The 14099-nt window shown below is 35.9% G+C and overlaps 1 protein-coding gene across 7 annotated transcripts in view; it reads right to left on the reverse strand.

The window, feature by feature from the left end:
• Nucleotides 1–1725: 1725 nt before the first annotated feature.
• The window catches only part of ARID4A (AT-rich interaction domain 4A), a 65237-nt gene continuing 52863 nt past the window's right edge, over nt 1726–14099 (reverse strand). For 3 of the 7 annotated variants that reach the window (XM_073349988.1, XM_073349982.1, XM_073349987.1), the window contains 9 exons: nt 12603–12687; nt 12223–12424; nt 11938–12000; nt 9899–11032; nt 9590–9694; nt 7514–7726; nt 6467–6613; nt 5450–5549; nt 1726–5183 (listed from right to left, as the gene is read on the reverse strand). In XM_073349988.1, the coding sequence (XP_073206089.1) occupies nt 5021–5183; nt 5450–5549; nt 6467–6613; nt 7514–7726; nt 9590–9694; nt 9899–11032; nt 11938–12000; nt 12223–12424; nt 12603–12687 (2212 nt within the window). In that variant the 3' untranslated portion in view covers nt 1726–5020. Of the gene's footprint in view, nt 5184–5449; nt 5550–6466; nt 6614–7513; nt 7727–8229; nt 8349–9589; nt 9695–9898; nt 11033–11937; nt 12001–12222; nt 12425–12602; nt 12688–14099 lie in introns of those variants that run through there. The other 4 variants (XM_073349985.1, XM_073349986.1, XM_073349983.1 and 1 more) reach the window with 4 other exon arrangements.

A 14099-nucleotide genomic window follows, 5' to 3' on the forward strand; every position in this document is an offset into this window, starting at 1 on the left:
AACAAAATAAAATACAATAAACAAAGTCAATAGCTAAGAAACAAATCACCTCTATCCCCTCATTCAGAGCATGAAGTGTTGTTTTGCACAGGTGTGGGCCCATAAGCGCTACTTCACAGTCTTCAATCAAGAGTACACAGATGCACACACATCCCACGGTTAAACATGCACAGGGACATATACTCAAAGAAAAACACAACATTTGATATACATCTTCCACTGTACCAGCACACCAGTGTCAAAGTTAAAAATAAAAAGCCAGATATTTTCAGGCCAAGGGTATGAAGCAAGGAAACCTGGGAAAATTAAATTAAAGGAGACATTGAGACTAGTAAGTAAGGGCTCATGGAAGTGTGGGTGTTGCTAAATTTTCAAAAATTAACATACGTATCAATACATCAATATTCAGAAGTGACCATATGAATGTTTAAATTTAGTACTCCTCATAGAGAACTGTTAGGAAATTTAATACATATCCTTTTAAGATACATCCTCAGACATCAATGGTGAAGAAGAAAACATAATGGTATTTGTAAAATTTCACCAATAAAGTAAATATATTATTTCTCAGTATGAGCACAATGGCTTGATAAATACTGGGGAATGTGAGCTAATTTTAAAATACCTGTATTTGAAGAATGGAAATCCTTGAATGTTCGTGGGTCAGCTGGGTCATCCTCATATGCTTCATGAAAGTTTGATTGTTGCATGCTCCCTGCATCTTTAAAAAACAGTCCTTATCTAGCATTTTAAGGGACTACTATTGCAGGTAATTTTAAAAAATTGCAAGCTTAAAAGAGCTAAGCAAACAAATTCTCAATGCATGGAATCTGTAAAACAGTTACATGGTACAACAAATAGCTAGATATGTCCTGTTCACACACTTAAAAGGCAGAAACAAAGTGGTAAAATTCAGTGTTATCTGGAGCTGTTTAGCATTCCATTGTTATCTCACCAAATTGGCTCAATGGACCAAAGTGTCTTCCCCATCTCCATGAACCACCCAGGAATCCATTGAATTAGTTCATGGTGGCCTGCCCTCTTATGTTTCTGTAGCATGAAAAAGCTGTCCAAAAAGGGAAGCTTTGGTAGCACATGCTACATTCAGTTTGCTTGAAAACACATGCAACTTAGGAAAAGGGAAAAGAGAAACCATTTTCAGTGCATGAATGGCCCTGGTCTACTGGTCCGTGAACCTTTTAAGATCTGAACAGATATGACAATTCCATTGCTCATTCCATAGGCTGTAAGAGGGGGAATAAACTACTTGGCCATAGCAGGATGGAAACTGCACATATCTCAGAGGACTTTTTGTTCATACTATGTGGGATTTTCTGTAAAGGGCCTAGACTACACTAAGCAAGCATTTCTGTTCAATATTAATTGAAGACATCACTGTAGGCAGCAGATTCCAATAAATGTCACCCAAAAAAAGTCATTCAGTCAGTCTCCACATAAACCCAAGAGAGAAAGAGTATTCTTCTTGTTTACAGGGACAGAAGGTGAACGAACATATTATACTCGACGGAATCATGTAACTGAAGTTTAATTTGCATTCCAAAGACAAACATCATGCTGAGTAAGAGAAACCAGAGTAGAAGGCCAGATAGTTCTGTGGTAAAGACACAGGACTCCGTACCAGCAGTCTCTTTCTGGTTCTGCCAAAGTCATCTTTGATAATATAACACCCTGGTAACCACTCTGCTCTTCAATTTTCCTCATGTATCAAATAAAGATATTGCCTGTTGGGTGGCTTAATTCATCAATCTATCTAAAACACTTCAAGATCCTCAAATGGAACATATCATAAGTACTAATGCCACTATTGTAAAGAAGTGACATCAGCTTTGCTGCTCTGCAGTTGTTCTTTAAAAAGTTTCCCTAGACATTGGCCCTTTAAAGATAATATATTTTGCTGAAATGTGCGCTCTTAATTACCCTTAACACAATTTCCTTTCATTTTTAATTACTAAGTAAGTGGGTGTAACTTTCTCTTTTGTCTAGGCCACCTCCTCACTTTATGCACTGACAATTCAGTGCTTGTGAAATCGCCATTTGTCACTATTCTGGACATCACTGCTCTATTCAGATTGGTTAGGTAAGAGATAGCTACTGTCAGATATCTTGGACAAACACTGGTAGTGGGAAGGGAAATACAGGAAAAAGATTTAACAGGATGTTGATAAACTTACATTTTTAACTATTTTTTAAAATCATTAATGCTAGAACATGAAATAGCTCCTACAACATTTGTGTGGAAACAAAAACAGAAGCACAGAGTCTTTCTCTACAGTAAGTCCCTTTAAAGGTCTTGAGAAATTTAAGTGTTTTTGATTACATTAGTGAAACAGAATATTAACTAGCTGTCAGAAGAAGAAAGGAGCCACCTATTTAAAGAGAGAAACAAACCTGCTGCTTTGAATATTGGTTCAAATTCACGTTCCTATAACATTTTCAATCTTTCAGATTTACACCAAATCAATCTTCAGTTCCTAGAGCTACCTTACATCACAACAGCAGTTTTCTAATGTGCCTACTTGTTCTTCAGTGGCTCTTGTTGGTAGCTCAGCTACATAAGGGGTGCAAATTCTGCTGTTAAGAGTAATGCAATTCTATCAATTGAAATGGAGCTTCAACTGATGTAAAAAAGCAGAATTTGACAAAATCTTCTCTCCTGATATACTTTCCAAATGAAGTATATAGTTTTGGGATGACAGTGGGAGAGATGAGAAGGGAAGAATAACCCTGCCAAAAAATCTGCTAGCACAACCAGGAAGTAAAGCATCATTATTGGCTGTATCAAAACTGCTTAGATAGTTATTTTAATACCAGCCATAATCTGTGTCTTCTTCACCAGATTTATTTAAGGCAATGAAAGATATTTAAGAATTGTTTTCGAAGGAGGAGAAAGGAATTGTACTCAAAGTTGGAAATGAAAGGCCTACTAGGTCATCTTGTCCATCTCCCTGCTGTTACAAGATTGTTCCCTATTGAACATTTAGTAGCCTTAAAGACAAAAAAAAAAATCCAGATAGAAAACTTTAAACATCTACCGAAACAGGTGTTTGGGGAGTCTAACCAAATGATATACCTCTCTCCTAGGAGGCAGACTAGAAGAGCAATACATGCAGGAGATAGAACCAGTGGTAAACAGTAAAAGGAAAAGAAGAAAAGCCCTCTTTCTTTTAACTGCTTTTTAGTCTGCAAAACCCAAATTCCTAATTAATATTCAAGCACTGAATGGCTGCCTTACGCACCTTTTCACAGTTTCCCGACCATACATTAACCAGTCAAAGGCGAAGTGGAAGCAGTCAAGTTGTTCATTTTGAACAACTATGCTATAGTACAGAATGTTAGAGGCTCATCCACAACATTTGAAATGGTGATTTATATCAAAATCTTTCTAGCTGTTCTAGAGAAATGGTGGTAGTATTTAGACAAGCTAAATATTTGCACAAGATGTAAATTTATCCAAGAGCAATACATGGAATTATTTACACTCAATATTTAAGATTTACTTCTGCAAATATTAAGCATGGAAGTCAATTTGAGAAAATGTGACCCATGTTATTTTCCTTAATAAATGAGTATTATTTTTATTTATTATTTATATTTAATATAAAATTAACAGTGAAAGTTAGCTCTGAACATTTTTTTACAACACTTAAAGTTTGATTTTTCTATTGTTTAGGATGTCAGTAGATTTACAAGAGCAATCATTTAAATAAAAAAGTATAAAGGCTATGTTTAAAACATGGCCTTTATTAATGCTCTCTAATTAACTCCATTTTATCTTACATTGAAATAGTTCTGCTTTGTTTAAGAAAAGACAGAAAAGTGCATTTTACAAGAGTACTTTTTCTTTAATTCTCTGCGAAAATGGAAGGAATTGGAATCACAAGTTGACAAATGTGGTAAAATGAAGTTTCAAGAAACATCAATCGTAGTAATGCTACCCCCATCACTAGTGTTTCGCTCTGACTTTCTGCTGTGTGAACCATAATATCCTGATATACAGTCTAGAGCATCTATGTTATTACTCTACAGCATTTTAAACACAGAAAGAGGGGTTAAAACCCCTTTCAATGTACAAACATGAATAAAAAATTGATAAAAAAATCACTTTTATACATAATGTATATGCAAACTGTTTTAAATACATGGTTTTGGAAGAGTTATTTACAAACTGCATCAGCCCGTGGGACAATCCACAGACAAAGTATACACAGTTGCTTTACTTTATTGTTGCATCTCAACTTTGGGAGATATAAATTCATTCGGCAGTATAGCAAACATAAAAACTGTGACAAAGCATCTTAAGGGCAACCCAATAAAATTTGTTCCTCAAAACAATGTAAGTACTAGGACTGCCAAAGTTTCCAAACAAGGTTATAGTTTAATCCAGATGCCCGATTACAGTTCTACATTGTGGAAGAATAGACAGACCCAATGCACATACAGGCACGGTTACTGGATAAAACCTCCTGTAAGAGCTACAACTGATAGGTATGTTTTTTCAAAAGAGTGAACTAACCTAGAATTTTTTTCCAATTTTATTAATATTTTAAAAAATACATAAAAATACAACATCCAATGTCTGAATAAATATATTTAACAAGTTGCAAGATACCTTATTTTACACAAAAAAATTCAGCTTTAGAAATCTTGTTAAATAACTTCATTGTTGTTATATATTTCATTTTTCGTCTTTTTGTAACAAAATAAAAACTCTGAAATTACATAGAAAAAAGACAAAATATTTTTGTCAAGGGATAAGATAGTCCACTGAAAACTTATTCACAATTCCACTGTAAACATTAATAAACATTAAAATATTTGCATAATCGTGTGCTCAAAAATCCTATAAAAAGTGGAAGACTTATTACAACTGTAGTTTTCAGTCAACTACACTTCCTTTCACAATTTATTTTGTCCCATTTACATCTTTAAAACTGGGCACATTGCTGAACACATACTTTGGCAGTTCTGTATAGCAAGTGCTTCCACAAAGAGGAACTACTCACCAAGGGTTAGCATACAAGCTGGGTGAAAGTGCAGCAGTAACTTGATTCTGTTTGATAATATTCTGATGTCTGTTTGATGCACTTGCTTTTCTATGATTTCCTAGAACACCTGAATGCTTCATTGGACATAACTTTTCAAATCTGATAAGTGCCCTTTCTCTGTATTAACAAAAAAACAATAAACACGATGACAAACATGTCAGACGGTGCCTACAAACCTTCAGTTACCAATGAGCTTAATTTCTCAACAGTAAAAATAAAATAAAATAAAAAACCGGAGGGAGGAAAAAGATACAGTCCAGCAGTGGAAGAGTGTACAGAATGTACTTGGCAATGTCAAACCAGTTGAGTGCTTTTTGTGGTTATATTTCAGGATTTATGTCCATGGCAGCAAACTGCTGACAAGGCAGAGAAATATGTATCACCTGCATTCTACAGCAAGCACATTCTGGGGAGGAGAAGACGATGATGGACTCATCCCAGTGTCTGATGAAGCAGATGACATGGATGCTCCTGTATGAGACACTGTAAATACATAAAGCAGGACATCAGCACCACACTGTCAAATTATCCTTCACACTGGAGGCCCGCTTAGGTATCAGACTTAGTGTCTGTACACACACAAAACAACTTAATAGAGCCCAAGTGAGGCCTGTCAAGTTTGACGTACGTCGACAGAGTTGTGTGTAGAAGCTTACATCGTACCTGCACCCATTATCCCTGGCTTAACATAGTGTCCTTACTAGTTGCTCATTTTAATGAGCATTACCTTCATTTATTTATTTATTTATTTATTTAAAATAGGCATGGAGGAGAAGTAGCAGTATAGGAAGACCTCTCAAAGTCCTGTTATAGAAAAATACAAGTGGATTCCTCATGTATCGACTAGTAGGTTCAAAGCCTTAATATTTTAGAGAACTACTCTAGTTTCTGTATGTTTCTATACTGTGCTCAGATACCATGGAGATGAGTAAATATTACCGGATTAAAAATAAGATTTACTTTTACTACAAAAAGCTTTATGAAACTGGTCCAGATTATTTTTCTCTTATGTTCACACAAGCTGGATAACTAACATCATCCTTTCTGTGGCTTAAATCATAAAGGAACAAGACAATCTGTTATGCTACTTGTGAAAACCCAGATCCAGGGTACAATACGAAGTCCAGATCCATGTCTTTTTAAAGTGAAATTTTACATATTCAAGAATTTATTTTATTATATGTATGAATTTTGAAAAGCAAACCATGCTGTAGATTCTAAATTTATCCTGAATGGATAGAAGACAAGTTAAACTTCGTATAGTACCTGTTTTTTCCAAAAAGTTAAAATAATGGCTGTCGAAAATGTTGTCACTTAAATTAAACGTTTTGGGGTTTACATATTTAAAACAGACATCTCATGAGAAGGAGGTCTGAGTGTAAAGCAAATTGGAAAGTTACCTTCTCTGTCTTTCTTTTTTAATCGTTTTCTTCTTCTGTCTATTGTTGCTACTTCTGACTTCAGGGACATGTAATATTTTCGGATTTCCTGTAGTTTTTCTTGTAGAAAGGAGATTCTCTCAGTGCTGTTCATGTTGTCTAGTTCATCTTAAGAGTGGGGGGGAAAGTTACTTTACGATGGTGATTTTAAGAAACGATAACTGAAACATCACATGCAAACCAATAATGCACTTCCACAATGCTATACTAAGTAGGGTTACATACAAGACAGATAGCCAAAACCCACATTTCCCCCCTTCAAAATACAAAGGTTCTTATTAAATTCCATTTAATCCAAGGTGTTTTAATTATGGTAGATTAGTAAGAATTGTGCTCCTTATAAAAGGGACAGCTATGATATACTTATATATTATACTTTATTTAAATGGATCAACAATTTTTTCCCTTGATTGATCATTAGTCCTGCACTAATGGTTGTGGAGGAAAAGATTATTGGTTCTAAAATATTTGTCTCAGACTCCCAGAGTTTCAGGTTTCAATATCATGAAATTTAAAAACAAAACAAAAGAACTGCTCTGTCCTCCCCCTACACAATAATTTTGTGAGTCATCTTGCTCTTCCAACTCAACTCTTCAATCCCAATCTGAATTTTTGCAGCCAATAATCCAGCAATTCCAGAATTAGAGATGAATGTCTGGATTATGCCATCTGAAAACTAGAATTCCAGACTATTTTTAAATTACATAACTTATTAGTTTCACAGTCTAGATATTCTTGAAGTAATAAGCTGCTAACCACATGCTGGAAATTAAATGGGGGGGAAAGCAAGATGATAATTTAAATCATACCATTTTTAAAAGGACTTTTATAGCGTGAAAGCGAAGCACAGAAATAAATAACATTATACCAATAAACCTGGCTTTACAATGATAATGAGCATTCATGCCAGGTGCCTTTTTGGAACTGAATATAGCAAGTTCTGGATATTGTACTAATATAATTTTGAACTCTGATTTAAATATTTAACGCAATTTAAAAAATTCTTACTGAGTTGGAAACTCCATTTATACACTCTCGGGGAAGCATTGTGGTGATGTTTCTCTCTATGTTTATCCTTTTCTCCATCTTTGATGTGAGGGGAAATTACTCTTGCAGGGGATCGCGCAAGCTTCTGTGGTTTGGACACATTTATGTGTTTTACTGGAGTACATTTACTTGAACTGTCCATGACAGGAAGATCTTCACTATCACTGCTTTGTCCTGTAATAACACAAATTAATTTTGATTAGAAGACAGACAGACAATTGACAGAAGACAAGTATACCTATAATTTTGGTATTCTTCTAACCCTATAATCTACGTTACATAAACTGTGGTTGTGGTCAGAAAAATGAAAGGTAAAATTGTGCTTCCTTACTCAAAAGACCCAGCTCCCTTTGTGGATTCCAAATTCTTTCAGATTGACAACCCCATTTAAAATTTTCTAATTTTGTTAGGTACACTATGAGCTGAATCTGCAGGTGCACCAGTGCTCTCTCTAACCCACGGTGGGAGCAGTTAGGGGCTGAGTCAGCCCTTGCCAAAGTAGATTTTTTACCTATAAAAACAATAAAACAAAAACAAAAACAAAAAAAAATAGACATTTATTCCAAAATAAATGTGTTTGCTGCCAAAAAAGCAGGTGTGACTTAAAAACACATTTAGTTATTTCAGTGTAGACAAGACCTTAGAGTCACTTTTCAGAGTGCAAATGCACTAATTACCTATAGATGTGAACAATGTACGATCATTTCAGTAAAGAGTATACATCTCTGATACAGAAGAACCTCAGTTACAAACACCAGAGTTACGAACTGATCAGTCAGCCACACGTCATTTGGAACTGGAAGTACACAATCATGCAGCAGCAGAGACAAAAAAAGCAAATACAGTACAATACTGTGTTAAATGTAAACTACTAAAACAATAAAGGGAATGTTTAAAAAATAAGATTTGACAAGGTAAGGAAACTGTTTCTGTGCTTGTTTCATTTAAATTCAGATGGTTAAAAGCAGCGTTTTTCTTCTGCATAGTAAAATTTCAAAGCTTATTAACAGGTTTCAGAGTAGCAGCCATGTTAGTCTGTATCAATGTTCAGTTGGAAACTTTTGAAAGAACAACAACATTTTTTCAGTTACGAACATTTCAGAGTTATGAACAACCTCCATTCCTGAGATGTTTGTAATTGAGGTTCTACAGTACCATATTCACATGGTCATGCAGTGTGATCCTGTACCTCAGTGTATAGTTAGATTTATTTTGTAAAAACAAAAACAATGCAAGACTTCTTACAATAGTGCCAAAATAAAAGGTTCTCATTTCAAATATACAAGTCTCAGGAAATTTTAAGTTACAGTTCCCACAGAAATCTTCACCCTGTCACTCTGCACATATTAGGCATTATTTAACAGCCTATGAACAATATTTGTTGCAGTTACTGTGGGAACCCAAAATATTTATTTGACATAAATCTTAACAATGCCATTGTTGGCACTGACTCTGTTGAACTATTTGATTCAATTCCTTTAGCTATCTGAGGTCATCACTACTTATAAGGGGGTATAGAAGACTAAATCCAGACTTTCTGCAGCTGATTTAAGAAGGTTACATATCTGAGCACGTCAACCACACATAAAAGTCCTGTCTCTAAAAGGTATCGTACTTACCTCATTGCACTCTATGTATTTTTTCTTGTAAGTTATAATTAATGTATCTTTCTAGCCTTAGAAGCGCTTGGACATGATTTTTCAAGGAAGTGCTTCTATTCAGCAAGCATAGGGACAAAAACGATAACTGAGCTGAACACATAACACATAACTGTAAAATATTTGGTATCTTCTCACATACAGCTGCCTTGTAAAGAGAGATGAAAATGATGACGGTAACAGTCATGAGACTGCCAGATATTGTGATTACTGAATAGCTGGTATATTCTACTAGATATATAGTCAGTGGTCCAGTCAACACTAATTAAAGACCCTGGCAAGAAAACCCCTACACATGTACAATGGGGATAAATATCAAAAGGATGGATTACTACACACTTGTTATGGATACAGCACAAAAATTCACTTCCAAATGTACCTGTTCCATTCTTTTCATTTTTGGCTACAGCACTTGATCGCTTTGGAGTACGTTTTTGTTTCTTTGCCAGTATCCCACTATTGCCATCGCTTGGCCTTTTTTGACCTGAAGGAAAAGAAAAAACGTGCTTCAAATATTTCTGCCTTCAATATACCCTTTTTAAAACAAATAGATTGAACTGAAAATTAGTATTAGAAGACGCCAAATGCCACTTTTGAGCCAATAGTCCTTAGCAAAGCAAAACAGGATTTACAATGGTTTCAGGAATTGTCAAAATAGAGATTGGCTTTTCACATGGGAAACACTTACCCTTCTCTCCAGTATCTCTGTCTTGTACTGCTATACTACAATTGCTTGAAGTGGTACTGGCTTCAAATCCATTAGCAGACTCGCTTTCACAGAGACCTTCTTGAGATTCTTCTGCCACACTGTCCACTTCAATAGTTACATCGCTTTCACTTTTTATACTGTGAGATTCATCCTGACTTAGACCAAGGGGCGAGGCTACAGAGAAGTTAGGCTGGACTGCAGGGATTAAGGCAGATGGATTTGAGGTCAAAGAGTTGGGATCTGGCTTTTCTGCTACTGCATCCTCACTACTGCTCTTTTCCTTTTCATCAAAGTCATCCAAGTCCACTTCATGGCAAAGTAGAGTTTCAGGTCCAATCTGAGGCATAGTGTCGTCCTCGTCTTTTAACGGAATATGCTCATTTTCCTCAGATGTACATTCAAAGTTTTCATTCGTCAGCTCTTGAACATGTTGATCTGACTCTGCTACTAAAGACGGCATTTCCTCATTTTCAGTTCTGAGTGACTCTTCATCATGAAAGTCTTTACATTCCTCCATCCCAATACATTCATTGGTCCTCTCCTCAGACACAATATTTGGCACTTCCATCTCACACTCTCGTCGTACCTTTTTCTCAGGCGATGTCTGTTCCAACGTTTTCCTTTTCAAAAGCTTCTTATCTTTTGTACAGGGATCTGTTTCATTTTCAGTAGTGGTGGAAAACTCTTTATTGTCTGAGGAAGAAATGTCTGATCTTTCAGATTCTATGCGGGTTTCATTTGTTCCCTCTTCTTGGCTTTCTGGCAAAACCTTCACATTCTCTAAAGAGGGGTCTCTTGTCTTGCTCCTTCTTCCCTTCCCCTTAGGTGATTTTTCAGTCTCTTTTTTAATTTCTTCCACTTGTTCAGCTTTGTTTCCAAAAATCTGAACTATTTGTTCACTTTCTTCAACTTCCAGTTTTAAAGTTTCTAGAGGCTGCACTTGAGTCCTGTCATTTTCTTTCATCAATACATGTGGGATCTTTGGGTTTTCTTCAGTGGGTTTCTCATCAATTAGTTTTTCATTTTTTTCCATATCTGAAATTTCTGCAGAAAATTCTTCATTCATACTCTTATCAGAAGTCTCATCAGCTTCACTGTCAGATGAACCAGAATCTGCCAAAAAATAAGATTAAAAAACAACACATCAGGTCATTGTTAAAGCACAATTTTTTATATTTGCTATGCAGATGCTATTCAATAACCCACACAGATATAGTGTCAAAAATCACTTTATGGGGGGGGGGGGGGGGGAGGGAAATCAAGAGTTTTGGTTTTGCATCAACTCAAAAAAAAAAAAATCCAAATATGTTGCATTATTCAACGTATTTTTGCTACAGTTTTTCTGAGTGTCACTTTAGATCTCTATGGAAGTATGGTAGCACTGGTGTAAACTCTCTTTTTTTAGCGGGGGGAGAGGGAGGTTTAGAAATCAAAAAGCCACACATAAATCAGAGTTCAGGAGGACAGGATAGTTTTAACAGGTCTCCTTATAGCTTGAATCTTCCCAGTCACCTCACCTCAAAAAGGAATGGATGGCTCAGAAGACTGTTAACAGGGTTATAGCCATTTCATTGCTAAATCAGTGGTTTCAATCAGAAGCCATATAGATTGCAAGTAATAAGATGGTGCCTGATAGTTGTGCAGGACCTATATGAAATGAGTTGGTGGCTTTGATTCAGTTCATACTAGACAAGGGTTCTTATCATCAAACAACACTGCCACCATTTGTACTTAACTAGCCTCCCTGCCGGATGCATGAGCTGTGAGACTGAAGATTGAGTAACCATAGTAATGGCCACAATTTTATCTCTGGATTAGGATTGAAGCAGACTGATGCAAGAACATGGGGTAAGCTGCCCTTTCCCTAACTGCTTGGGGAGGAAATAGAGAATTTTTTTCCTCCACTGGTGTCAATTTAGTTCTTTCAACAGCATTAAAATTCGCAGGAAAAAAGGGGGGGTTAAAATTGCTTTTTCAAAAAGGAATGAAAATCAAAACACAGGACAGCGATCACTCACCGTTTGATCCTCTATCAGAATCAAACATTCCTGAGCTACGTCTCGTCTGCCTGCGAGGTGTTCCTAAAAATCAAAATCAAAACTAATTAATTTATATAGAATAAAATTTGTTATATAGCTAGTAAACTGACTGACTGCACAGGACTTCAAAACTGTTGACTTACAATACAGCAATATGTTTATTAAACGTTTCATACTAACGTGTGGGGTTACATTATTAGTATTTACATACATTTCTCCTATGTATGAGCACCTAAGTGTCTCACATGCCTGCATCAGGTGTACCTTCTGTTCCATTTGGTAATGATGAGCAATCTGACATATTGCTCCGTGTACTTCTGGCTCCTGCTTTACCTTCACTATTAGGTGTTTTGGATAAACTGCAAGACATGTTTGACAGAAGAGTAGATTTCAGAGGGGGGCGGCCACGTTTTGATTTCTGTTTCTCCTCATCCTTCTTTTCATCCTTTTCCTGGTCTTCTTTACTCTGAAGACACAAAATTGGGCATTCTATGAATGTACATCACTGCTTCACCCTGTTTGGGCTACACATTAAGGGGAGAGGCTAGGGAGTGAACAGCAAAATAAACTCATTCTTAGGAGCAGAGAGAGTCATTAAGCTCTTACAAACTATTACAAGAAGTTTACTGATCTACAAATATTACTTTTGCTTTTTTCTTTTGTTTTCTCTTTGGTCCTCCTTTGTCCAAAGGCCAGATAATCCGATCAGCTTTCACCCATTCATCGTATCTAAAGGCAAAACACAGCACACTGTTACTACTCCCATTAAAAACTGTTTTATTGTAAATTGATGGTTCAAAGCTGAATTGCAAAGACATTAATAACAATTCAAAATAGATCCCCAACCCCCTTTTAGCAACATATCAAGTATCTGATGTTTTAAAACGTATTTAGCGCTATGTTCTATTGCAATTACCTTCCTAAGATCCTGAGGAAATCTGAAGGTGCAGACCTTCCTGGTCTCCTGCCAGCAAAGCACTGGAAGTCAGGTGACCTGGGGTCAATTACAGACTCTTCCATCAACTTCATGTGACCTTAGGAAATTCAGTTTTAATCTCTCCACGCCTCAGTTTCCCCATTTATAACACTGTTATAAAATAATCATACTTACCTGTGTTTTTAAAGAGTTTTCAAATCGTCTGGCAAAAGACACTAAGCATTAGGGAAGACTGTCAAAGGCATAAATGGAGTTAGGTGCTTATCTGCCATTTGTGCCTATGAAATTCTCCTGCATTATTATTAATTATGTGGGATGTGAATAGAAGTTTGGAAAAAAGGTTTCTTTCAAACCTACGTTATGTCATAATGTCATTCAAGGAAGTCTGTTTAGATTTCTCAGGAATTCAATGAGATGGCAAGTCTCAAATTTTAATGTACAAGGAAAATACATTTTAAAATATATTTGAGTTTTGTGGCATTAGCACAGTCGCATTGTTTATAAAAATAAAGAAATGCCATTACACAGCAGGTATTAAATATAAGGAATGCACTCTTTTGGAATACAACGTAAGTGTTCAGTGGATTTTTTCTACACTTCCTTACAGTTCAGCTTCCCCACCCTGCTCCCACCGTGAATTTTTTAAAACATATATCTTCTTTAATTATAGCGAGTGTTCAACTGCCAGCATATTTTTTGTTGCTGAAATTTCAAAGTTTAATAAACCAATAACTGTAAAAGCTACCCTAATACTAAATGCAATACAATTTCTAATACTCACGGTGACATCTGGAAGCACAACTCTACTTTCTTAAAAGGCCTTAGTAATTTAAATGTCACTATCATAGCTCAAAAAGAAAAGGAGTACTTGTGGCACCTTCGAGATTAACGCTATATTCGCCAAAGGTCTGATCTTGCTGACAATTATTACCAGGCTTCGGATTTATTCCCACAAGAACTCCAATTTAATATAACAGTACTACTCACAGTTTTATGATGAGATGGACCAAAATCCTGCAAACAAACACTTACACACATGCATAATTCCATTGGCTTCAATAGGATTACTCATATGTGAGTGAAGGTACTCACATGAAAAAAAGTTTTAGCAGGATCTGACCCTATTGTGCAATACTAATTCACTGCAGGGCCAAGAGACCCATTACTCTTCCCCCTTTGATGACATTTTCTCTTAAAAAGCAAA

Source organism: Lepidochelys kempii, chromosome 6, assembly GCF_965140265.1.
Source record: "Lepidochelys kempii isolate rLepKem1 chromosome 6, rLepKem1.hap2, whole genome shotgun sequence".
NCBI classification, from domain to species: Eukaryota; Metazoa; Chordata; order Testudines; family Cheloniidae; genus Lepidochelys; species Lepidochelys kempii.